Raw genomic sequence first — 27,525 nt, forward strand, 5'->3', positions numbered from 1 at the left:
ACACTGAAAGGCCGAACTGGTTTTGAAGCACAGAATCTTCCTGGCGACAGTACAAACCACTGCAGCAAAAATGTTTTCTTCAAAATAATATAAAACAAACTAATCCCCACAGTTGGTACTGGAACCCAAGTACGTTTGATATTTTTTGTCCTCTATATCATTCTATAATGATTTTTTCCTAAATTTGAAGAAGACCCCTCGTAATACCATCTTTGCAAACACTTCAGATAATATGTCGTGTCAAGAATCAGCTCCACACGTGATTGTTTAGTGTCGGTGTCTGTCCTGTCATCACCAGTTCTACACACGTTGATGCTGTCCTGTGAATATCTGCCCTTCCACTAACCATGCAACATGATAGAGAATGCGGGATCACTAAATTCCAAATGGTCCGTTGGCTCTGAAGCGTGATGCACACGTGTCTTTTTGATGGTGAGATATCTTGTTGACATTTTTTGTCCTGACGGAGACACAAACTAGATTATTAGAAAATATCCAAAGTAGAAAGTTTGTCCTCTTAAAAATGTTCAATTGGGAAACGTAATAGAGATTCTGGTTTTGGTAAGTGAGTAAAGTATCGCAGTGTTCACACTCAACTTTGGAAACAAATGGTAAACTGCTGCATTGTGGGAAACAGGCCTCCTCGTGTAATTAGTTACAGATGGTCTGATGAAAGCGAGCGGCGATACTTTGGTAACAGGCTGCTTTATAACCCTGCTGATATTTTGTATACAGCAGAATAAACCCTCCTTTGAGTCATCATCAATGAGCCTCACTGCTCTTCATGTGGCCGTCCTCAGATGGGCTGCATTTAATACAGGACGGCTCGTGGCCGATGGCTTTGGTTCATTTCCATTTCACACACCAGCCGGCCTTTTGATCTGTGTTGAGTGCATGCGGAGGTGAGGTGGGATACATATGGATGATACTGGAGATGATACAAGATCTGCAGCGGACACGAGAGCTTCAGCTGCAAACCCTCAGGCGGTATCGATCGCCACAGTCACAGTGTGGCTCTGTTATGACAGCTCAAACCCGTACATTTGATTTATGACTCGTCAGCTCCCTCACTGCATTCAGATAAGCTAAAGTCAGAGTAAAGGACTGGGCACACTAGATGTTTTTTTTTGTTACGATTCATTTTTACATTATTTCTTAAACCTGCATCAAGTCGATAAGCTTCCTCCTCCCTCCAGTCTGATGATGTGTTTGTCGATTTGTTTTAAATATTTATCTTTACTCATTGCTCACAGTTATTTGTGTCTTTAAAAGGATGTGATGTTTCCTAACTTTGTGCTGTGATCAACTAAGCTGTTCACACACAAACAAAAAAACAATATATCAAAATAAAACCAAATACCAAAGAATTGATCTTGGTTCCAGCTGCTGCAGCAGTTCTTCAAACTGTCTGGTGTTGGCCTCAGCTTTGTGTTTAGAGCTGATAAGCTAATGTTAGCATGCTAATGTTTTCCAACAATGAAAGTTATCAGATTAAAGTAAGATACTAATGATAAATTAGCTTTACATGTTGCACCCTTTTTTTTAAAGATAAGTTAAGATAAGCTTTATTGATCGACTGCCAGGGACATTTACTTGTTATAGCATCCCATTGTAAAAGATATGTAAAAAAACATATAACCTTAAATACAACCTAGTCGGTATCTGCATGTTCAAACAGTGGACTGCTCACACATCAGCAGCCTGTATTTCTTTTCTTTCTTTTATCCTCTGCCAGTCATTATGTCTTAGCTCTCATCTCTGTGTCGGCAGCTGAAGCTTCCCTCCCTGTCCCGGATAAAGAAATTACATTTCTCCCAGTGGTTTAGCGTAGGTGTTGTTTTTAATTGCTTTTTGTCTGCCCTTGTTGCTATTTTTAACTTAAATGGAGCAGTGAGTTGTGTCACCGTGTGCTGTAGAATGTAAGAGAGGGCAGATCCACTCTTACTCAGCAGTTATTCAGCCCTGCAATAACCCTGCGCACCGACAACATCACTGTCACTTCAGATGTTTAGCTGTTGTTGCTGCTGCTGTCAAGTTAGTGAGTGGATATGGCAAGAGGGAGGTTCCCCTGTGTGTGTGTGTGTGTGTGTGTGTGTGTGTGTGTGTGTGTGTGTGTGTGTTATTTTGTTAATATTACATTATTCTCATCCAGAGAGGTAAGACAAAATAATTCTGACACCTGTGCCTACAGCGTAGTATCAACACAAACTGACCTGATCACAATATAAATCACAAAGGTTAGTGCAGGACTGTTGTGTTGGACTGACTTCATTTGAAAGCTTCCATCTGTGTGTAGGAGTGATGTGTTTTCTCAGTAGCTTCAGATGATTCACTCACTTCCATCATCCTTCAAACCCCAACAAGCACCAGGCTTTAAAGTGATTTTAACACGATTCCTTTATCAGACCCACAAGGGGGATTTTTGCTATTTTACAGCAGTAAAGAGGTTAGTGAAAATACACACTCAGTAAAAGTATCTTTACTTATTTAAATAAGTGCGTAAAGACCAATGTAAACAAAACAATAGGGTCCTCGCACTATCAGTGCTCCGACCCTAAATATAAACAAAGGGGAATATACAATTTTGAATGTAATATGTCCAATGTTAACACAATATATACTGTGTGTCAGTATTGCACGTATAGGAATTATCACAGTCAAAATTGCGGGTAACATGTTGTCCACAGACCAAGAGTTAAAAAACTTAATAAACAATAAAAAAGCCAATTTCATGTAATTTCTTTGAAGTATATGTCCCCCTCTGAAAAGTTTTTGGCCTCCATGACTGCATTAGGTCCTCGGCCTGTTAGATATTGCTGAGCTACTCGGTTCAGGTGCTGGGGTCAAGGAGAGAGGAAACAGATTGATGGGAAACGTGTGTGTGATGTGTTTTAGACCTCTGCTTGGATCTGGTATTAACATCTGGCCTCAGTGATCCGATCACAAGTTCAAGTTTGAATGCGTTCATGTGTTTCCTGAGATCAAATCACTCAGATCACATTCAGAGGTGGTCTGGGCCACCAAGTCCACTGACGTCTCTAACCTGCTACAGTTTAAACACATCTTTACGCTTCTCAGTGCCGTGTGTGGATATGAAACTGCTCCATGATGATGAATTTTCTGTAAAATCTTTCATCAAAGCTGAGTCTCCTCTCACACGCAGCACAACCATTCTCACCTGACACGTCTGTAAACTCAACCTTGGTGGAAACAGCATCCTTTGATCTTCACCAGCACACAAATAAGGGATTATTTGCATATTCAGCAGGGAAGTGAGATCCAATCCGAAGTGGTCACAGGAGTAACATTAAGGACACATTTTAATATTAGGTCTGAACAGAGGAACATAATGTTTTCCACTTGTGGTCGGACCTCTGAGGAGGGATAGTGATACCAGGTCCGAACAGGGCCTTTGTGTGTGTTAGAGTGTGTATCACCCTCTGCTCTGGTGCCCTCCTTTTCTGAAAAAGAGACAATGAGTGTGTAACAGATGCAGAATCGACTTCTGCTATCTCCTCGTCACACGCACGCAACTTGCCGGATAAGTTGAACTGACAATATGTTATTTAATGAAGCCAGCTGGGAGGCAGGCCAGCCCGCAGTGGTGTGTGTTTGTGTGTGTGTGTGTACTGGTGTGCGTCATGAACATCGTCTCTTAGCTGCAGACAATAAAGGCCAGCTTAAACCAAAAAAATCCCTTCAGGACCAGCAGAGCACCTCCGACAGGGAGAGGAGCGAGAGGCAGTCACCAGCCCCGGGCGGCAGACACAGAGATTAGCTCGTATTAACAGCTGGGCCTGTCTGCCAGTTGATAGCAGAGACGCTGTGCAAAATGTTTGGGCTGTCTGTTTGGGGACTGCGTTGGAAATGTATTCATCGCAAAATAAGCCCGACATAATGGAGAAGATAAAACTAAAATGGCTGGTTTCTGTTAAAAGAGTTTTTAATTGTAGTGGGAGGAGGGGGTCGCTAACACGAACATCAAACCCGAAATGTTGAAACGAAATGAATTCATTGAATACACTGGTTTACTGGTATGGCATTCTTCATGCAAATCTACTTGCAATAGCTTTAAAAGTTAAGAAAATACGTTTTCTATTTGTGCATTGTGCAAACAAAAATGCCAAAAGTCCAGTTTCTGTAGACCTAGTCCATGTAGCTGGATGTATATGAAGTCGTTTGTCATACAAAAGGCTTTGTGCCCTCGCTAAACTATAATGTGAATTCAACTCTAACAAATCAAATGTAAACGGTCTAACAAAGACATGAACCTTGTTTCAGACTTTCAGATGTGGAAACGCCTTTAATTTCTACACAAACAGATTATTTCAACCGGATATTCAGTGTTGAGTGACCGGTGGGCAGGGTTATAAGTGTTTTTGTATAACACAAGGGGGGGGGCTCACAGTTATGAGATTGCCCCTCTTATGTTCACAACATTTCATAAAAGTAGTGAAACATAGAGCGTAGAGTAAGAAGTTAATTTAGCATCATATCTGCGTTAGTGTGGACAGGGCATGAGATGTACTACCACTGAGTTGATCTTAGTTGTTTCATGGAATTTGTTGACAATAACCAAGAAAATATAAAATCACCAGACAGTCTTCTGAAAATGCTGCATCCTCTCTGTCGTGGCTCCTAAAAACCGATTCCTCTTCCTCTTCTTCTTCTTCTTCTTCTTCTTCTTCTTCGTCGTCTTTGGGGACAAAGCCTCTGGGAGGAGAGCGATGATGCATGTCCAGTGTCGGCTCCCATCAAGAGGCCCAGTTTACCTCTTCTGCCTGCATTCCTCTGGCAGGGTCACCATGGCAACAGAGCAATGACGAGGGGGAGCAAAGAGATCAGCAGGAGGAGAGCGCCATCGAGAAGAGGAAGTCAAGAGCGACTTCCTGTTCTCTTTGTTGAGGACTTGAAAACAAATTGAACGCAACAAAAATCACACGGCCTACAACCAGAACATTGAGTCCGGAGGAGGAAGGACATGTTTTCAGTGCTGCTCCTCGTAGGGCCCAGGATCTTTATGAGTCAGGACTAACACCATTGCCTACTCGGTGTTGCCCCGACTTCCTGAGAGGAAGTTCAATTGAGCTGTGTTAATATGCATCCCATTTTTTAGGTGATAAATGGAGCAGGATGTTACACTTCCAGCATTCCAGTGACTAATTCCCTGTGGCAGCACGGCCGAGCTCAAGACCCATTTTTAGCCCCGATGTTAAAGAGACGAAAAAAGGGATCATTTCATCATTTTAACATCCGCTCTTCACCGATTCAGAACAATAAAGCATGGCCTGAAAATCCGTTTACTCAAAGTGACGAAGAGCCTCAAGGTGCCTCACGTCTTTGATTTGGTTCCAGAAACAGTTTTGCTTTCATGCCAGCGCTCGTCTAATCAAGTCAGCGGTAGGTGTCACCTTTTTCTTTTCATACAGTGGATATCTTGTTTGGCAAGGAACCGTCTGTGTATGTAGGTCAGAGCGAACGGCAAGCTCGGAGATCAGAGAACGTAATGTCAACCATATCTACCGGCTGCGGCCTGAGACAGAGGCCGTCTGAAGGTGCGCTGCAGTCTTTTCTTCCTGCAGAAAATACTTTACCATAACAACTCTCCTCCCTGCTCCTCAGCAAGTCGGCTCACAGTTGGTAGTAACTTTTTTCATGTTGAAAGTAATGATGAAACAGCGTGTCACACTGAGAAGCAGCTTAAAAGCCAGAAGGAGGGCTTCCATCCAAATCATTAAGGCCTCTGTGCTGCACAGCAGTGTCTGCATCTGATTTAACGCTTTGGAGGAGGCGGCAGAGAGAAAAATACAGAAAAGCAGCTGTGGACCCTGTGCCGCTGCAGCTACACTGCCCTTGAAATATGAGTGATATACAGTAGAGGCACAGTACGTCCACTGACAGACCACAACTGTCTGTAGCTGTGAGAGATCTAATCCTGGATGTAATCCTTTCCAGACACGATGGGTAATAAACCAGCGCCACGACCATGACTCTGTGTCGAATATGCAGCACATGTAGACATTATGGTAATTTATGGTTTACCAATCCTTCCTTATGCTCTAATGCTAAAGCCTTAAGCTGTTATTCCTCAATAAATCCTTCTCCAGTCTACTTCACCTCCTTGTACGTATTTGAAGGATTTTCCCACTCCTCATTAAATAATATATCATGTCACTCAGAAGCCCGCACAATTTACAGGGCCCACAAATTGCATGTTATGAGTGCACGAGATCCTCTTGAGGACAGTCGGGGCAGCAGTCAAGGTTGGTGTTTGGACAGTTTCTGTCAAATATGGAGTTTCAAACATATGTGGGTGTATTAACTGACTTGATGTGCGTTTGATGCCGCTTGTGCCTGATGGAGGAGTTTGAACAAGGAGAGTCGGGTGGAAAGTCAGACATATGTGACCTCAACGACATTAGCTATGTCTTAAAATTCCTGTTGGCCAACTGTTGTCTTCTGTTGTTGCAGTAAATATAGAATGCATTGATTTCATTGGCTGCACTGAAGTGTAGGACACTTTGCAATATGTTCAGTGACTTTTGAATGTGACAGTGAAAAAAGAAAGAGATTTAATGCTCTTTAGGTAGATTGTAATAGTTTCACCTACCACACCCAGTCTATCTGAATGTTTTGCTATTGTGGGTTAGCACCACGCCTCTATACTGATTTGAATCATCTTTGAAAGACAAGGACTAGTTTGCACGGAACAGAATGTATTGCCATAATTAATCAGACAACATACAGACTTATATAACAATGATAACAGATGACTATGGTCCCAGATAAATACCTATTGTTTGGGTGTGGTACAATTCCCTTCAACTTCCTTTCAAAGTTTAACAGGACAATATAACCAGGAGAGTTTAAAATTATAATTAGCGCAATTTGTAATACTATACATAATATCAGATACACATTCGAAAGGAACAGATATCATATTATAATTAAAACAAAATGTCCATTATTATCAAAAAAATACTAAACTTAAGTGAAGAAAACTAAACCTAAAACCAAACACATTGGAGAAATGATCTATCAAGCAGACATTACGTCTTAAATCAAGGTGACTCCATTTTGCATTTTCATCTCTTTGGACTCTATGAGGAAGTGAGAGTACCTGGAGAAAACATGCAAACAGAGAGCAAGCAGACAGTGCAAACCACTGCTCCAACGCGCCGCCCGTCCGATGTGCAGCAAAGCTAAATATTACAGGAGGAATCGTCTAAATTACTTATGACACTAGTGTTCTGACAGCTGTAGCAGTGTAGCACCAACTCTGACAGAGCTGAGTCGGGACTAATCAAGTCCCGATGTGGCGTTATGAAGTGTCCACACTCGAGAAATGATCTGTCGAGCAGACGGACTGGCTGTCATTGTAATGTGACAGCTGAAAGCTACGTATGGGAGATGTTTTATACCCGACGAAAAGAAAAACTCCATCTGTCTGTCGGTGCATCTGCTGCAAGAGCGGCTTCTGATAGATTCACAAAGAGCGCAAACACTCCTGATCCATTTGAGTCCTCGTCTGATGAATGAGAAGACCGACAACTGAGTCCCCTGCAGCCCCGGCTCCACTCGGACAGGTATAAATAAAGCCTTGCACCACCTCCTCTCTTAAATCCGTCTCCTCTCACTTTCTCCTTCTCCTCCTCCTCCTCCTCTTATTGTTCTCATCTCTTGCATCAGCCCCCATCTCTCTCCTTGTCTGTGTTGGCATTTGGCAGACTGAAGACCTAATTGTCTTTTGATCGATGTCAGGCGATCACGGCAGGTTATTTAATATCATTTGTTTGATGAAAGTGAAGGAACAGTGAGCGTCCTCCTGCTGCATTTCTGCTTTTGAGTGACAGATTTTGCTGAAAAAAGATGAAGCTCAATTAAAATGTTGACAACAAAAAGTCGAAATATATGTAGCAAATATGTATGTAGCAAAGTGAAATATAATAATTGGATGTGACATGATCAGCGCGAGGGCTCTTTTCACCTCATTGGCAGGCTTTCCACTCACCGCCCTTTTTTTCGCCGCTCCTCCATTTGCATCTCTTTAAGCATCGAAGCACGATTGAAATTGATCAAGGTGCTTGTTTGTGTAGAGGCCTCATGGATCTAAGGTTTGAAAGAGGAGTTGCTCTTTGAAGCCACACGGGCCAGGAAGTGGTGGGGAAGTTTGAGAGAGAGGCAGCGATGGGAGACGCTTTGATGTGCAGAAATAGACCACATTAAAGACTTGCTGGCAAAGATGCACTTTCTGGCCCCAACACAACTCTCGTCCTGTGTTACTGGACGGTGAAACAGTTTGATGAATGTGGAGCAGATGGCTGCAGATTGTCTTTATCCTGAGTTGATCCTGGGGTAAGATTTGGGAAAATGTCGGCCTACTGTGAATGAAAGAACAATACAATACTACGAGCCAGAGCTTATGAGTACAACAGTTAATTGTTGTATTTTTGGAAGGAATGAGATTTTTTTTCATATTTCAACAATAATAATTAATATAAAGTGTTTTCTGTTGTCGTCATCTGTTCTCAGCTGGGTAAATGAAGATGTCTCACACGGTAGAGTAATAGAGCCACATAATGGGGAATTATATGAGAATTTGAGAAACAAGTTACAAAATTACAAGTCAAAAGTCATAAATTTACAAGATTAAAGTCGTAATATTTAAAGAATAAAGTCATACATTTGCTAGAATGAAGTCATGATATTATGTTATCAAACATATCAGGATATTTGAAAAGATTTTGCAAGAACCCTACATAACTCTGGAAATCTCAGAATTTTCCTTTCACACATTAAAAAAATGAGCAAGAGATTTTCATGGTGAGACAGGTTCATACCGCGAAATGTCTTTCAGGCGATGGTTGGCACCTGAGGAGAGAATACAGGAGGCCGGACATGACGAAGGCCAAAACCTCTTGAATCTCCTTGTCTTCCCAAGTTGACATCTTTGTCAACGTCCTCTACATGTATTACGGCTCTCTTTCATCCTGATGTATTGGCATTTTTCCAGCTCTGCATCTGTTGCATGTTAGAAATGTCATAAACTTTCTCCTGTATTCTCACATGGGTTGGAGCCTGGATATTTAACAGACATTTCTTGGGGTCTGGTAGGAAAAGCTTCAGGAAAAAGAGGAATTAATTGGGATATTTGTTTCCTCACATAAAGCACCTCTGGAAATGTCCCTGTCGTAAGTGCCTGTCTGAAAGCTGCTTGTGAAACTCTCAGTAGACGATCTTTTCTCTGGACATAAATTCCTCCGGGATGATGTTAGTGTTTTTCTCTAAATACCCTTGACGGAGGCTGTTTAGTGGCATCACCTGACAGGTCATAGGCCCACGTGAATGAGTGTAATCCATCTTCCTCCTGCTGGCTTTGCTGCAAACCATAATGAGTTTGTTTTCTGTGCAAAGCATTTGAAAAGACACATTGCATTATCTGCCCAGCACCAGGTGGCACAGAGAAAACGTTAACAACTATAGCTGTTGAAAATATAGAGGAGCCTTTAGCAGTCCCGAAGTCAGACTTTTCCCTCAGGAGTGAGCGGAGACAGAACAGATGTGAATGTTGCTCTTTAGTGTAAATAGGAGGCTGTTTACAAAGAGGTCCGCCACATCAACTCACGTTTGAAAAGTTAATGCAGCTTAAAAGTTGCGTTAATGGTTTTTTGGACACATGGGAGCAGAGGAAACACATTATTAAGTTGGTACCTTTTAGAAAACAGTTGTCTACACACACAACTTGAATAAAAGGAGGGATTAATTGAGGACACATGGGCAGCTGTAGCTAAGGAGGTAGAGAAGGTTGATGGTGCAATCCCTATCCGGTCTTCATTCCTAAGTTCCCTTGGGCAAATCACTGAGCCCCAAATTGCTCAGTACTGTATGAATGTCTGGAGCGCTTTAATTGGTCGGTAAGGCTGGAAAAACTCTGTACAAACACATATCATTTACATTTGAGATATGAGTTGCAGATCTTCTGTTAAGATGAAGACTCGCTCTATGTCCTGAGCCACAGCCCCCCCGATCGTGGGACAGAAAACCTCCACAGTGAGCTATAGGATCTGTAGGGAACTGCATAATAATAACTCTTGGTGGGTTCGTGACTATAAATGAGCCCTTTCATAAACAAGTATAGTCACAAAATCCATAATATGGATCACAAGACATAAGAGATATGGAAACTTTTGATTAGATGCTGTTTTTCCACCATTGCTCCCTTCATGGGGTCAGTGGGTCCACCACCTCGTCCTTCTTTGAGACGTGTCGCTCATTCCACATTTGAAGCAATGTCTTCCTTTAACTTCCTGTATATCTCTTATTCACGAGGTCAGGTACAAGCCACCATGGTCCACTGTTTGTCTCGAGATGAGGATGTGAGGCAGCTGCTCTGCTCCCATCAGCAGTAACCATAGCAACCAGGGCTAGAGCAGAGCCCCTGTTGTTGATGCTAAGAGGACGGAGACGTCCAGGGGACGTATGAAGCGTCTGAACGAGTCGGGGACAGACAGGTGGAGGCCGCTCCTTCTTCATGAGGCAGCAGTCAAGAGAGGGAGTTAGATAAGATGTGAGCGTGTGTTCAAATGTCGTTCTTTAGTGGAGTCGTCACAGATTAGGAAGCCGGTGTACATGGGGACATAACCTGCAGCTTCTGAGCTTCAGACGTATGAGGATAAGAGGTCAACCCTCTTATCCTATGAAGGGTTTCTGCCAGTTCAAGTAAGTTATAATCAAGACCTTTTAAGACCAGAGTGAATGGAGTTTAGGATCCGTGTCAAGTACAACAGATATGAAGGAGAACCAGAATATCTTCCACTTCCACATAAATGAAGATAAAGTGAAGTACCGGAATAGAAAATAACCTTTGGACTATTAGTTATCACTTCCATGTTTCTATAGTTTTATGACAGTGTGCTAATATCTGTTTTGTTGAAGAAGAATTACAACACGGAGACAGTTCAAACTATGTAAGTTTAATATAATCATGACCCACCTAAATGTACGTTAAGACCGAGTACATAGTATTTAACATATTGAATATGTTTTTAATATAATGGAGAAATAGGGCTACTTAAGGTAAACAATATACAAATTCTAAAATAAACTGATGTGGAAACAAATTGTAATTTTACAATAAACAGTGAAATGTTTTCTCCCAATTTTATGACTTTTTTGTCTTTAAATTTGAATGTAACTGTTAATATTACAACTTTATTATTGAAAACTCAATTTTTTTTTAATACTTTAATAGGACCCTAAAACTCCAAGGTATTTTTTAATGTTCTAAAATCCAGATAATCCAATTTCAGTTTTCTATGTGAACCTTGATTATCTGTTAAGGAGGACAGCCTCAGATTTAGGGAGGTATTACACCTGTTATCGCCCATCACTTTACTCCTTGATGCTTCAAGCCGGTAATATAAACACTTCCACTGACACCTCTGTGTCTCCTGAGGGCTCGGAAGATTCCCATCACACCACAGATAACGTGACTGACAGCTGATACTCCTCATTCCAGTTTGACTTGAAACCCAAAACGTCTTACAAGTTGAAACGTGTGTCAGTAAATGCAGAAACACAGGTTAGGCAAAAGTGCAGCCTCTTGAAATTACAATACACACAAATGATATGAATGATGAACTGTCTCTCCTTTCATTCTTACTGGGGAGAGGACAACTTACCGTGTTTACCTGAGGAGATCAATACAGCACAGCAATTGTATTGATGGTTCCTGGTACTGGTTTATCACAGGAGCTGCTTCTGCCTGTCTACTGAAGAAACTGGGCCTAACATATTTTATTAGCCTTCTTTTTCATCAGACTGTCCCTGAACGTTTAGAAGACACAAAATTTCACAATATCATTTCTCCTTTACCGCTCTACATCGTCTCTATCCCTCACTGATCAGATTTGACCTTGTGCTTTTAGTCACTCTTGTGTTGAAATATATCAAATACACTGTTAACCTGACTTGGTTTTACCTCGAACTGTTTTTGTGTCACATATGTTGTACTGTCGGGTTGAACTTTAATTATTACTGTTTATTTCTGATGTATTGTAAGGTGTGCTTGACTGCTATTAAGAAAGATGCTGTGAAACAAAAGCATTATCATTATCATCCTGATTATATTATGAATCAAGCTGCCAAACAACAAACAAATAAATACTGAGGCTTTTGAATTTCTACTTTCCGTTCCCACTTTCCCACGGGGAATCATCTTAAGTGATCTCATTTGTAACACACTCCATGTAAAAATGGTCAAGAGGAAAATCAATTTCTGTTGTGTCTTTGATTTGAATTTGTTTTTGTCTTGTTTGCACCTCAGCTCTTATGTCGCTCGACAGCTGTCACTCTTCTTTTCACAGATGTTGATTTGTTTCATATCTGTAGACAAAGGCCCCGGGACAGTTGCTTTTTTCCTCGTGTCTTTTTGTTGTTGTTCTGCTTCTGAACCCTGAAGTGGGTCACTGATCAGTTTAAAAAGCATGAACATACTGTATATTAATGAGTCAGACTCCAATAGACAAAACAACATATATTCAGTTTAAGTTATAGACTCAGAAGATTCGGTTTTCATGATCAAGGATTTGTCCAAAGATAAACAGTTGACTTTGACAGAAAAGGAAAGTGAGGAGTAAAAGTTTTCTAACAATCTCCTCCATTCATGATCGTGATAGAAATAGGACAGAGTCTGTGGAAGTGTTTTTTTTAAAAATGGTGTCTTTAAGCTGCTGACAACAGAAGCGATGAAAGTTGATCATTAGGGGTTTCATGCTGAGTGGTTCTCTGAGTGACAGCGATAATAAATCATAACAACAGTAACGTCTGCCTGGAATACAGACAGGATATCGCTTTAAAGTGCTAAAATGGAAGCTCAAAACAACACGTTAACCCGTCTTTGAATATCACTGAGTCGGTGTTGTTGGCAGCTGGAAGGACAAAGGTTATTCAGGTGGTTATTTTCTCCTTGATGTGTTCAAAAATACACTTTTCCAAACCATCCCAGGTTTCACTGTGGCAAAAAAAAAAAATATTAAACAGTCACATTTTCACACCTACGTGAAAATGATAGTTTCCACAAATGCATGTCTGTGGATTGTTTGAGGAAACCAGTATATTTGGAGGAAAAGACAAATTTCACCAGAGGTTTTTGTCCTGAGGTGAGTGTTTTTCCTTGAAAACCCATCAACTCTCCTACAGATAAGCCTGGTGTCCACACTGCTCTTAAGTTCTAAAGCCTCTATAACAAAGCTTGGAAACACTGCTGGCCCTGTTGAAAACTCCCGGGGTTGAGTTTTGGCCTGGACGGGAAGAAACTGAGATGTTCAGACAGAGATTGTTATGGTTGTTTTCAATCGAAAACATAATAGTCTGGATGTACACTTAAGCTCGTGAAAAACAACATGAACTCATATTTCATGGGCTGTTGGCTTGGCCTGTGGTAATGCTGGTTGCCTTTGACCCACTCACAGTTGCTACCAAGCGCTGGTCACCTTTTTATTAAAAGTTTATTAAGGTTGAAATTCAGATTGCAGGTTTCACCAGAAAAATGATCTTCCACATTTCAGTGAATCACTTGAAGTCACATCAGAGCGTGAGTCGTTCTAAAATTCATCCCTGTGTCCATGTCCCTCGGTGGGTACAGGATGATTGGTTCTGTGTTCACTCTGGGTCTTCTATCTCCAGAGCTCCTGATCACTTACTGTCTGAACCACTTCTCTGCTTTGTTCATTTCTGACTCTTTGGTTTATTTTGTCTTTTTAGTCCACTCTGCCGGCTCGGCTGTGTTTAAATCGGGCAGAGACGCAACACCTTCTTCTTTGGCTGGACACAAATACACAAAGTAAAACGAGTTGTGTACCAGATCCAAGCCAGTACTGCCACCATAGCACACTTTTCACCTTCTTGTTACAGTTAATTAGCCGTGGTAATTTTCATGACTTTCCGAATGCACTTGGATCTTTTCTTGGTTTCCCCCATATAATCAGCTCACATCCCACAGCTCAAACCTCATGGGAGGAGACTGGAGAGAAGGCCGCGGGGGGAAACGACTCTGTTGAGGGATGATTTTCGAGTATTATTTTGTCACTATCATGAATTAAATATTTTGCTTTAGCTGGGTTGCAAGTGCTCATTACACACTGCATATTTGAGATAGAAATTACTGCTGGCTATATGAAAGTTTAATTTGGTTCATCCAGCTAATTACTGCATGATTGATCATATAATTAGAGTATTTATTCCCTGGATGTTTTAGCCCTGGTTGTAATTCCTTTACCGCGATTATAGAGAGTGTTTCACAGCCGTCAATCCGTGGAAACGAATAGATCTTTGTTGGTTAGTACATAGCTTGTGTCTTACTGGATACCCATTCCTCTCCAGCCTTTCATTTCCCTATATTTATTCTGCTCCTTTGAGATTATGCAATGCTCCTCTCCGCCTGACAGATACGCGCTCAGTCTTAGAAACAAGACGGATCTAGATCAGACGCATCAATTTTTAACTACTCCTCTCATTAGTAAAACATGAACATCACATCGGGATTGTGCTGATATCGGAGTCAGGACGGCAGCGTGGACAGTGTCATGACCTGAAACAATGGTAGGAGTGATGCTCCAATTGTTTTATTCCCTAATGGATTACCCAGAATAAGCAATTTGATGACTGGAACTTTTGAAGCGTTGACAATTTACCTTAATTAATGAATAGAAATCTAAGTGTTTCAATGCACATGTCAGTCAGTTGGTTTAATACCTTTTTTATCTCTTCAGAAATACCGTCTTCATTGTTGTGTGTAGATCTTCATTCTTCCATACTCATAATGGATAAAGAGATTGGAGGTGACTGACTGATTTGCAGCCAACTGACAAATCCTTCAACACTCATCTTAATAAGAGCAAAACAAGTATATGACGTCATTTGGAGCGAGAGTCGGGCAAAGCAGCCATCATGGGATGGAGCCGCAGTAGACTGGTCCCACTGACTCTTATTGGCCCAGTTATTTCTGCATGTTAAGTCTGCATTGGGGCTCCTCACCGGTCATCAGCGTCACATAGACAAACATCAGTGTGATGAGAATGACCTGGTGTGACAGAAACCATCTTTGAGTAACATGTGTTTGACATTTAGTACGAGCATTTTAGTTTGGTCCCTGTCCCATAACGTAGCCTTTGCTGATCTGTCAGGCTCTTATCACATGACTCGTAAAAAAGCGTAAGCTAAATGAAATGTAATGTAATGTAATCAATAACAAGATGTGTTGACCCCCTCTTACGCTGCTGCTGTTCCGTTCAATTCTGCATTTTACAATGAGACAATAACACATTCGATTGTGACAAGCTGTTATTTAAGCAATTCCTGTTTAGGCCATATGTGTTTTCAACTGTGTTTGGATGGGGATTCGAAAGGATTTGGGAAAAAGATCATTTTAGTTTGAAAACACCAACATGAGTGTCTGGCAACCCTTTCCCACCTTGAATAAGTATAGTAGTTATTTTTGTTGTGTACAAAAGAACGACAGGCGATCTGCTCTGATCACCTCAGAAAAGCAAGAGACTGAAGATGTTGTGTGCTTGAGGCTCACACTTGCACACTGTTGTCGCACAGTGACAACACTGCGTCAGTGTTGCAGCATCATCATGATCGCTGACTGCAGCGGTCCAGACACAAACACTCTGTGTACCGCTACATGTTGTTTAGCAGGAACCTTTATTGGACACATTAATCCCCTCTGACGTCCTGCAGATATATTTTCCTCAGCAAGTGTTTTCACGAGAGAGAGCGATGAGGAGGAAGCTGTGTGTGTCTTTTCTCCGTCCACAGCAGGAGGCGTCGTCCCTCCGACTGACGGAGGCAGAAATGCTGAGCAACTGCCCAGATTGTGGAATTAAGTGGATTATAAAACAGATCCTATGGCTGCAGCATGATGGGAAAAGAGTGAGAGTGTGTGTGTAAAGGCAGGAGAGGGAGCACAACAACACACACACACACACACACACACACACACACATGCTCAACACGCGAACAATTCTGTATCAGACTGAGTGCTAATTGCTGTCACGTTCCCTAGCTACTGTAGCTATGGCAACTAATCTTGAGCGTTATAAAGCAGCTTTACAAAGTAACCATTTTATAGGGAAACTGCAGAGCTACACACACACACACACACACACACACACGCACACACACATACACACACACACACACTCACTCACTGTAATTGGACTCGTCTTTTGTTTGCCTCTTCAGGAACTTATGTCCTAATGAGCCCAAACGTCATTCCTCAGCTCCCAGTTAAGGTTTTGGTTAGGCTGCCCACAATGAATGGAAGTCAGAGCAAAGTGCTGATAAGCATGGCTTCTCAGATGTCGAGGGAACGTGTGTCTTCTCTTATGCTGCTCTATGCTTTACATAAAAAATACTGAAAGATCATTTGCCTTTAGAAAAGAGTCAGATTTGTGTTTGTGTGTTGATGGACGAGTTTTTGCTTCATTATTTTCCTTTTTTTCAGTTTGTTTTCAACATTGTGCGACCTAACTGTGGATTTTATGAAACTTAAGAGGTTGTGCTTTAACCAGTAGGTCAACTTTTTGATCCCAGGCTCCCCCATTACGAGTGCCAAAGTTTCCTTGGGCAAGATACTGCCCCCGAAAATCGCCCCCTGACAGATGTGTCGGCAGTGTGTGAGAGAGAGACAGTGCTGCACATATGTATGATTGTGTGTGTGAATGGTTGCATAGCAAAATCACTGTAAAGCGCTTTGATTTGTCATCAAGACTAGAACAGTGTTAAATCAATACAGAGCTTTTACCATTTCTTCATGTGGAAGATTCTATGGAGTTTAATGTGCAGTTTGAGTGAGCACTGTGTATTAAGCAGTGAGCCCCTGCTGTAGGATCACCTAGCGCTCAAATGAGTCACCTATAAACAGTAAATGGCTGATAAACCGGTCGGTTAACTGCTGCTATGAAAGTGCTGACGGCTCGAGCTCAATCAGGGCTGGAGGTTTACAGAAGCTTGTTGAACTTAGCCTGTAAAGGGCAAACCCACTTTATTAAATTAATAGCTTCCTTAATTGAGGAAACAACTAATTTGAAAGCCTCTACTGAACCACAACATTTAATATGGAGGTTAAGGAGATCAGCAAAGGACAAAAAGAGACGATCCGGGCGCTGAATTATTCACTTTGACTTTCACGGTCGCCTCCTGCACTCGTACCAACCGGGGTTAAATGAGCCTTCGAGGACCTGCTGCCCAGTCAGCCACGAGGGCATCGGTGAGAAAATGTTCTGACTCACAGTCAGAGCGAGAGAAAGATGAAAACCTGCTGTTGAGAATTTCTTTCTCTCCCGGTGTGCGTCGTCCAGTAACCAAAACGCATGAACAGAGACAAACAGTGGGTTATGATGGTCAGTTATTAGAAGGAGGCTGCTGTGAATGTTTTACTGGAATGATTTCATCCTGCTCCTTCATGATCAGGCTGAAAACAAGTGCTTGTAAAGCTTCTAGTGCGTCTTTATTCAAGGTTTTTCCTTAGTGCCACGTCTTTTCATTAATACACGCCGTTCATCATCACATCCACATAATTAAATCTATGAATTCTTCAGGCTGCGTTCTTTGTATGTGAAAGAAAAACTCTGGAATGACCTTAACACACACCTCAGCACAACAGTGGTAAAACCAATGCAAGAGATTATAAATATGTACAATTTAAGAAATATTATTTAATTGATGTAAACTTTACTCTCCATACTTGTTGATTTGTTTGCATCCCAATTGATAGAGTTCACATTTTAATTATTAATCCTGCAAGCTGTGCACTGACTTAAAGCTCTGAATTAAATCATATTTTAACAGGAACTAAATGGAAGTGGATCAGCTTAACAGTCTTAATCTTGCCAAATCCAAATTTAATATAAACATTTTCTGAACAATTTTCTTGGTGTTTCCAAAATGAGAATTCTTGAAATTTTTACATGCCATATAAAAACAATAACATTAGTCCAAGTTTTTTGTTGAACCTACGTATAAATACAAGTCTGTTACTGTTGAAAACCAACTTTAAAAGTGTTTTCTTATTTTCCTCATTAATTAACTCTGCAGTCTTTTGACGCTGGAGCACATCAGGCGGGTTGGCTGCTTCATCAGAGTGTGAACGTTTCCTTTTCCTGTCAAGGTGTTGGTGAAATCCTTAACAGCAATGTGACACTGCAACACTATCACACCTCAGTTGGTTGTTGGAGGATGTCAGGTTGTCATGTGAGCTGATCGACAGCCTCCTCAAGGCACTTTAGAGGCAGCAGGACTCAAGAAAACACTTTTTAAAGGTGAAGAAGGAGCATTTCAAGCTCCTCTCACATATGCACTGTAGGTACATTCTCACCAGACTGTGTTCGTCTTCATTTTACATTATGGATGTGTAGCCTGTGTGGAGAATCAGATGTAACATTCGGTTGCGTGTTTAGTTTACGCTGCTAAATTTCAATTATCCATTTGCTGAGTTTCATATTTAAGTGATGATGTTCCAAATGGATAAACTGAACGTTCTGCTCACTTTCCACTCTCTCTTCTTCTTCTTCTTTTTTTTTTCCAGGCCGTTACTGATTTTATGCTGATGCTTGTCTGTTTTGCTCACTGAGCACAAATTCAGCCTAATTAGTTATCACTGTGTGTGGGTGTGTGTGTGTGTGTGTGTGGCATGTCTGCAGAAAAAGACACATCCATCTCCTCCACCAGGTTAAACTGATGATGCCAATACTTTAAGCAGCGCTGCTGTTTGCCTGCGCCGGCCTGTATCGATCCCAACTCCTCAGTGCAGCCATCCCAAATTAGCAAATAGGACACAGGCACTTGTGAAGCAATACATTTCAGCCTCAGAGCATCTCATTGTTGTGTTTGTTGGCCAGTGTGCGAACACAGAGAAAGACACTAATGTAGGTTATTATCAGCTGCTTAGAGGAAATTGATTGTCAGAGTTCAGGGCCTGCGAACTGTTCAGTGCTGAACGATGAGGAGCACAGTGACGCAGGTACAATACATGAGTCCTCACATCAACAAGCACCATAACAATCATCAAATAGTAATACCAGTGACATAGTTTCAACAAACTGTATCAACATGAGTCATAAAAGTGCAGATTATCTTTAACAGGCTGAACTACTGAGGGAAATGTCAGCCAATCAGGATCCACCTTCTATCGGGGTCAATAAGTAAAAATAAGAGAAAATTTACAGTTTTTAATAAATAAATCATCCTATGCTCGTATAATTGAGTTAAGAATACCTACTAGAGTTTCACTAATCATACATATGATGATCTTTTACCTGAATGATATGTTCATCATGCAGTTTATACACAATTTCAGAAAAAGTAAGTCAAATATCATGAAAATCCTAAAATTACCCAAATGTATCCGAACTACATAAAAAAAAGAGAAGCAGAAACCTTTGTAACTCAGGTGCTGGTGACATGCATTTGTAGCGTTTTACTTCTACAGTATACTTAAATACTATTTAAAAAATATAGTTCAACAATTTTAAACAATTGTTTCTCTACAACCCGTGTCCACTTGTATGGCCATTTGGCTATAGACTGTAGGCCTCTATGTAAAGATGGGCGAGCTGTCTCATCTTCCTCTCATTATACAAAAATGAAGTTAAAATATCCTGGATACAGATGCCGCCATCTTGTCCTTTATGTTGTTCAAAGCCAGAGTCTCTGTGTAGTAGTGATCGTGGAGTGGAGCCGTGGTATCAAGGTCACACTGGAACAAGCTTCACTAATTATGACTCAGCTTTCAATCTTAACGTTTTATAGCATCAAAAAATAATTACAACCAAACTTACCGGAAAAAATTAAGTATGTCCAGGCAGGTTTATAAGATTTACTGCGGCCAGGCATCAGGGGGCATCAAGAGTATTTGACTTCACTTTTGTGAGCCCTCATGTCTTCCATCTTAACTTGCAGTCTATGATACACCTATGAAATCTAATACAACTTAATATAAGTATAAATTCTACAAAGATAACATTTTGATTTAATCTATAACCTGCCCATGTGTTTAAAGTAGAGATGGTAATTTACAGTGTTGTTGAATTCGACAAAACACAACATATTGTGTTTTGTCTTTACAAATATCAAGGGGAAAGAAAAGAAACACATTCTAATACAACGTAGTCCAATCCATCAACACTAACAATAACTTATTAATAATAAATATAAAATAAAATACAATAACATTCATCTTGTTATATTAAATCACACAGGACCATTGAACGGTTCCTAACTCTAGAACTGGTGGCAGAGCTGATGTACTGGATTGCATTACATCACATAATAGTTACTGTGACCCAGATTTCAGTTCATACACTGAGCCTTGTTAAAAGTCCTGTTGTGTTCCTCGTTGTTCGAGCACATTGTGTGCAGCCTGCACGGAGCCTTTTAGGACGGAAGAGAAATCAGCAGTGACAGATGAAAAAGGTCACGAGCTGGACTCTGAGGCTTCCTCTCACCCAGACGAGTCAACGTCGCTGTTCTGAAAAGGTTGATAAACTCAAACCTCGGTTTGGGGAGAAGCTCGGCAAACTGTTTAAGAACCGAGGAGTGTGCCAGCCGGGACCGCTCTGATCGCTGTGCTTCAGAGCAGTCTAGGGAAAGAGTTTGATAGAGCGCGTAGCGAGTAAAAACCTGACAGAGATTAACACTAATGAGCTGTGACTCTGTCGTGGAGCGGACGGACTGTTAATGATGCTCTGTTGTTCTGCTCCTCACCGTTTCTCTCTCACACGCACACATCTGTATGCACTGAGGGGTTTATACCAGCATCATCTCCATCCCTCTGTTCAGCCTCTCTCCAGCCTGGGTTTTTGTTTTTCCTCCTGCTTCTATTAAAGCTGGGATCTGAGCACATTTGAATTGGACAGCTGGAGCCGCAGATACCTGAGGTTGTTTCAGGGAATTTTCACGCGAATAAGACGCAGCAGGATTATAGACATTTTAAAGCCTAAAACGCCTCCGAGAGCCACACAAAAAAAACAGCTCGTGTCAGGCTGCTGTAACCTTGACAGGCTCTGCTTTGTCCTCTGTTACTTTCAACATGCACACTGAAACGTTTTCCTCCAAACTTGATCAATTATTGATGGGTGAAACCAGCATGAAGGAGAATGTCAGGGTACATCTTCCTCACGGCCGCATGACAGCAAGAACCATGTCAGCCACTGTGCTCATGTGCACGCATATATATATATATATATATATATACTCACACTATATGTGTGGGTGAGAGGGAGAATTGCAGCGCTGCAACAACAGATTAGGAAAACAAAGTGAAGATGTAACAGAAGGACGGAGCAGAGCGCAGGGTTGGAAGTCACAGAACAATAATAAAAGTGAGAGAAAATAATCAGTTTGGTCTCCTCACACAAAAACCCACACAAAACCAAACCTAAAACTATCTTCGACTTAGTTGTTTCCGCCAATGAATTCGTTACACTGGGCTTGCTACTCTGGATCTCTTCTGAAAATATGTTTTGGTGCAATGCTTTTATGAACTTTTGACTACTGGTTTTGTAATTGACTTAATTTGATACCCCTCTTTTTTACGAAAGGATGAACTCTTTTTTTCCATTGCTGCTTCCTCTTTTAATCTCCATTGTTTCTCTCTGTAAAGCGCTTGTAACTATGTCAAGAAAAAGCGACCAAATAAATAATTGACTAAACATCCACAGTAGAGTTCATTCTATCATAGTTAATTATAAATAAACACCTTTTTAAACCATTATCAGACAAAACATATTGAAATATGGTCTGATATCTTAACCATAGACTGTATAGAAAAGATTCATGACATGACGTTTCCCAAAAAGTGAAGCTGAAGTGCTTCAGTCGCCCCCTGGTTGCTGGCTGGACTATTGGTCATAAATCCTGTCTCCTCCATGTTAGAAGATGGGACACTAACAAATTAAAAAGTCACAGTACAGATTAATTTCCCCCCAAAAATGGTATCTGTCATTTTAGGTAGTTTATTGTTCAAGGGTTAATTGTGACGATATTTCTGGCAACATGATTGACAGCTGGGACCGACTCACAACTTGTTGAGCACGAGGTGACATCATCGGCACAAGATGTCGGCGTTGGTACCTGGGATATTTGGGCTTCATTTCTGGATAGCGGGAGGAAGTGCAGAGGTGTCGTCTATTACAGTCCAAGGTTCCTTTAGGTGCTTTAGTTGTTAACTGTTTTTAGATTTTTCTTTCAACAGTCTCTGTCGTTACTTTGGGAACATATTGATCTGCAGCCGTGATCCCACCTCTGTACTCTGGGTTTTTATTACTTGAAAGATGGAGATACTTTGACAAGAATGGGTCTGCAGTGCAGACGGGAAGACAGTGAAAAACACCGTTAGAGAATAATGCTTTCTATAAGGCTCCCTCTCTCACACTTCCTGTTATTGTTTATTAATTTTTTTTGTTTCAGTTTTTCACAGATCCTTGTACCAGAAGCCCCTGTCTCCATGGAAACTGCAGCCAGAGCAGCAGCGGGGGGGAGGAGGGGGGGCCGGCCTTCACTTGTGAGTGCAGCGAGGGCTACGAGGGGGAGAGGTGTGATCAGATCCTATTGGACCTGCCGGCCGCCGACTGGGACCCTGCCACCCCCTCAGCTCCTGGACTGGCTACCCCTGTGGCCTCCACCACTGCAGCTGCCACTCAGCCGTCAGAGCCCACCGACTCTCCCACCACCACCACGCCAGCTGCTCCCACCCTGCAGCCATGGCAACCCAAACCTGGGCAGAGGCTGCTGGTGGTGCCGTGGGAGGCAGACAGGGTGAGATAACTTCACCGATAAATGTTAAGCTTCCCTGGGTTTTGTCTTTAGCATGTTTCCAAAGAAGTGATGGGTTGTGCGTGTTTGTGTGTCTGTTTCAGGTGACAGAGAGTCTGCACTGTGTGAGTCCTGAGCTGTGTGAGCTGACATCAGGAACTCTGACTGTGTCTCTGGAGGTGCCTGAAGAGACGGCTGTAAAGTAAGAGCGCCCTTCAGAGTTTAATAAATGACTGGTATCCCCTCAAAGCAGGACTGGGTTAATCAGGTTTGGGTCCCTGGGCTTCATGCAGCTTTGGGTCCCCATTTATCAGTAGTTTCTCCAACTATCTTTGCCTTGTACAGGATCCTGTATCCTACAGTGGAACTTCCCATTAGGTGCAGTGTACATGGCAGACTACACGTGACATTTTCATTACATTTTGCCTAGGGATCCAGAATTAAAGTTAAACTATGAAACGTTTTTCTTTAGTGCCACTTCCATTCCCACTCCTTACTCTCCTAATTTCTCCTATAAGACATATTTTATTGACGGTGATGATGTTTGCAGCATAAACGTCTAATATGTAACTTCAGCCACTTGGGGTGTCTTAATCAAAACAATAACAAAACCAAGTTTGATGACTTTGTGAAGCAGCGTGGGATCATGGGAGATGTTGTCTTCACCACCACTGATTTATATATATATAAAGGATAACTTACAGGGGCCTACAGATTACGTTAAAATATGATGGCCTTCCCTCTAAAGCTGGTGTTTGGTTTGTCCTTTCTGGGCTACTGTAGAGACATGGTGGCGCAAACCCAAGAATAATTTTTGGAGCACTTAATTAAAAGTTGAGTTAATAAACCTGTTTTACATCTTAGCTGATTGCAGCTTGAACAATTAAACATGAAAAGCAAGGACACGATTGAACTGCCTTACTCAAAAAAACTGGTCCTTTTCAGATTCAGATCAACAGGAACAACAACAACGCATGTTTGTGCAGAAAACTTTCTGCATAATCATCACAAAGAAAAAAAACTTAAAATAGAATCTTCTTTGTGCAGCATTTTATCCACATCCTTACAATGCTGCGACTCATGTTGACAACAGCACAGCTTGTATTTTTTGTAACTAATGACCTTCCATGAGAATCTCCTAACCCCCTGGCACAAAAGACGCTGTTCTACACCACTCCAGGTGTATTGCATCTTTCCAGACCACGTTTGCTCATAAACAATATTACAATGGTTCGATGAATCAGGGTCAATGAATAATGCAGAAGCTTTGGTCAGTGTAAATTCTTAGATGCCCTTGATGTTGCCCCTCGTTATAGACGGTTCGCACAACTCAGGGCCCTGATCACGATTGCAGACTGGAAGCTACGAGCTGAAAGTGAATCAACTGCTGCTGCTTTGTTTTCATACTGTGTAATTATACAGGACACCTGAGCACGCACAGGGATGCAGGCGGTGAAGGACGCTCATATGCAAACACACTCACGCCACTTGGAAATGAAGCAGGGATCAAAAAGTGACATGGATTTTTTGGTTGTCATGCTGCTGCTGCTGCTGCTGCTGCTGCTGTGTGTGCAAAGAATAATACATACAAGCAGAATTGTAGGGAGGAATATTAACAACACAGATAAGTAATACGAACAAAATTTCCCATGCACGGACCAGGATCTAAATTAAGATCAAGGAAAATGGTTTCATCCCACAAAAACTCCCTTTTCAGGGGGTAGCACTTTACAAAAGTACAGCTTACAGCGCTGAGGAATCTGATTGGTTAACTCCAGTGCTTTATTTTCAACCAATCGGTGTCTGTAATAAATTCGGTTTTCTTATTTGGATGTTTTGAATGAGCAATTTCAATATCCCCCATGTTAACTCTTATTCAGTGTTGCCCTATCTATAGAGCATGATTTTTTTTATAATATGAATTTTTCAGAGATAATACCCGAACCAACCTCAGAGTTCTGACAAAAAATCTGAAATGATATTTGGGCTTTGCTCTGGTTAGCTCTTGTTGGATGGGCTAGCCTACTTGAATTTCTGTAAGTTTCAGGTCAGCCTCGTTTGGTTTTCTCTTGAACCTGGACAGGTTCAGGCAGAAATTATAGCCCAAGATTGACCATAATCGTTTTTTTTACATTACTGCCACCTGGTGGACTGGAGTGGAACAGCTTGTATTAGCCATTGTTTGTTCATACGTTAGAACGATAATTTGCTTCATCTCTAGCAGAAATGCAGACCACGGCCTACTGCAGAAACAATTTAGTTTCCAGGACAAAAAGTTATTGGTACTTTTCGTTGGATAGCGATAGCAACAGTTTTAAAATTACGATTTAGAAACTTCATAATAACTGACCATTTCAATTTTGAAAATGAGATAGAAAGCACCAAAAAAATTCAATAAAATTAATCCTTCCACAAATCTAGGTCATCGTCTTACAGAACCATCCAAATCCAAAACCAAATGCTTCATTTTAAATTGAACCAGTTCCCCAGATATCTGAGCTGCTCATGTCGTCCCTCTGGCTGAATCCAGATACCCTGCAAACCCAAATCTCATTTCAGCTGTGAGCAGACATTTCTGTCCCTGCTCGTAGATTCACCTTCAGGCTCAGCTTCCTCCTCACCTCAACATTTAAGGACAGCCGTCGTGTCGATCCGTTAAGAACAGCGCAACTCGCCCTCACTCAGTGAACATGACCTTAGATATATCCTCCTGTAGCCTGAACTAAACTATGCCTCCGAGGTCTTTTCTGTCCTCAAGTAGGACGCGATGTCAAGTTTCTTTATTTTCTGGTTCCAAACTTTAGGAGGCATCTTCTTCTAAAAATAAATCAAACAGCTCGTCATTAACACTTGAGTGTGTTGCTACTTGTGAGATGTGTGATATAGTAATAAACACGTTTAAGAGCTTATCACATCATCCAGCTGCTATTTTAAACCTTTACTTTCTCTGCAAAGTACTTTCAGCTGCATCTCTGTTGAAAAAGCACTGCAGAGGGATTGATAATTATTATTATTTATTCAAGCACACATTAGAACACAAAATACACAGATAGAGCGAAGGGCTGAGAGGATAATTGATGGTTTTCTATTTGTTTTTGTTAAAACGAAAATGCTTGTTTCAGGTGTGGGAGTGAGGTTAGAGGGGTGCTTCAAAACATTTAACTGGTGAGGAGCCTCATTGAGGTTCTTGAGCATCCTTCTTACCGCCCTAGCTCTTCCGCACCCTCTTGACCATGTGGTTGCTGTCTTACCACGACTCGATGTGGTACCTCAGCGGGACGGTGGTGTTTGTTTGACTGGCAGCTGCTGGAGCTCAGCGTCTCTGGAAGGAAACATCATCTGTGTTGTTCTTCTCGCTCTGCCCAAGAAAACAATCTCATTAAGGGATTGTGGGAATGTTGACCTTCAAACGGTTTGTCCTCCTAATGGCTGTTATCCGTGAATAGCTGTGTTGATGTCACTCATGTATTCTTAGATTTCAATCCTTGCTGTGGTCAGAAAACTCTTAATTATTGTTGATTAACTATAATGAAACCTCATCAGTTTGACTTAAAATGTCATATTCTACAAAAAAATGTGTCCAGAATTTGAAAAATTTAAGGTGCTTTATCAAATTACCCTAAACCATCTTTTTGATAACCAGAGAGCTGCAGCTCAAAAAGAAATGGATGACTTGAGACAATTTTGTCATTTGGATCTGGATAATTGGCATAAAGTTAAGACTTTTTTATATCTCTATGAACCTCAATAATTCAAAAATGTTAATCTACAAAACGTTGAACATTTGTTTATTTTTCCATTTGTTCTGGTCCATTTTGGTCTTTCTCTAAAACTTCCAGTATAGTTGCTGGAAGAGAAGCTGAGGATTGTGACCAGTTAAAACCATTTGATGGCAGCCGACACTAAACTCAAGAAACATAAACCAAAGCTACCATCATCAGATCCTCTTTCTGAATCTCCTTCACATGTGTCTCCTCATCCTCCACCCTCCCATCCCTTTCATTTATCTCACCAGGGTGGTGGTGAATGCCAGCGGAGCTCCAGAGCTTTGGCGATTGAATGAAGAGGGTTTCCTTCGTTCGTCCATTTCCAACGGCACTGTGGTGTGGTTCCTGCAGGCCCCTGATGGACTGGTGGTGCCAGACCAATCGCTGCCCCTGGGACAGAACTACTTCCTCAGTAAGACTTCTCCAATCTCCTGAATTATACCGTCATTGACTCCTTTTGGATATAGAGAGGCGCCTCATCGTTCACCAAGAGGTGTTAAGAGCCTGACGGGGGAAACTTTTATAGGTCCTTTATTTCATACTGTCACAGTGCAGGGTTTTATTTGACAGTTTGATATTACAAAAAAGATACATTTGTGGTTTTAACCACCTCAATATAGTTTTACATCTTCATTCCACAGGCTTGTTTCCGGAGCTTGGTCAGTAAATCAAACGAGAGCCTCGCTTCTGATTGGTCTACTGTTTCCTCAGTGACGCACATCAAGGCCAAACGTAGGTGATGGATTGTGGCTTTATTGTAGCTTGATAGAACTCAGTGGTAAAAGCTGCAGCCCAGCTAAAAGCTGCAGCCCAGCTAAAGCCTGCCGAAATAAAACTATCAACCACATTATTTTCAAAGCTCTGTCATCCATTTACTGTGAGTTTGCAGCCATACACACAAACAATCAGGTCAGTCGAATAATAATGATATGAAGATAAA

At 41.4% G+C, this 27,525-nt stretch overlaps 1 protein-coding gene across 1 annotated transcript in view; it reads left to right on the plus strand.

The window, feature by feature from the left end:
• dner (delta/notch-like EGF repeat containing) overlaps positions 1-27,525 on the plus strand; it is a 53,691-nt gene that overhangs the window by 7,950 nt on the left and 18,216 nt on the right. The window contains exons 3-5 of the mRNA XM_053422105.1: positions 22,474-22,821; positions 22,923-23,020; positions 26,834-26,997. Of these exons, the coding sequence (XP_053278080.1) occupies positions 22,474-22,821; positions 22,923-23,020; positions 26,834-26,997 (610 nt within the window). The remainder of the gene's footprint in view (positions 1-22,473; positions 22,822-22,922; positions 23,021-26,833; positions 26,998-27,525) is intronic.

This window comes from Pleuronectes platessa, chromosome 5 (genome assembly GCF_947347685.1).
Source record: "Pleuronectes platessa chromosome 5, fPlePla1.1, whole genome shotgun sequence".
NCBI classification, from domain to species: domain Eukaryota; kingdom Metazoa; phylum Chordata; class Actinopteri; order Pleuronectiformes; family Pleuronectidae; genus Pleuronectes; species Pleuronectes platessa.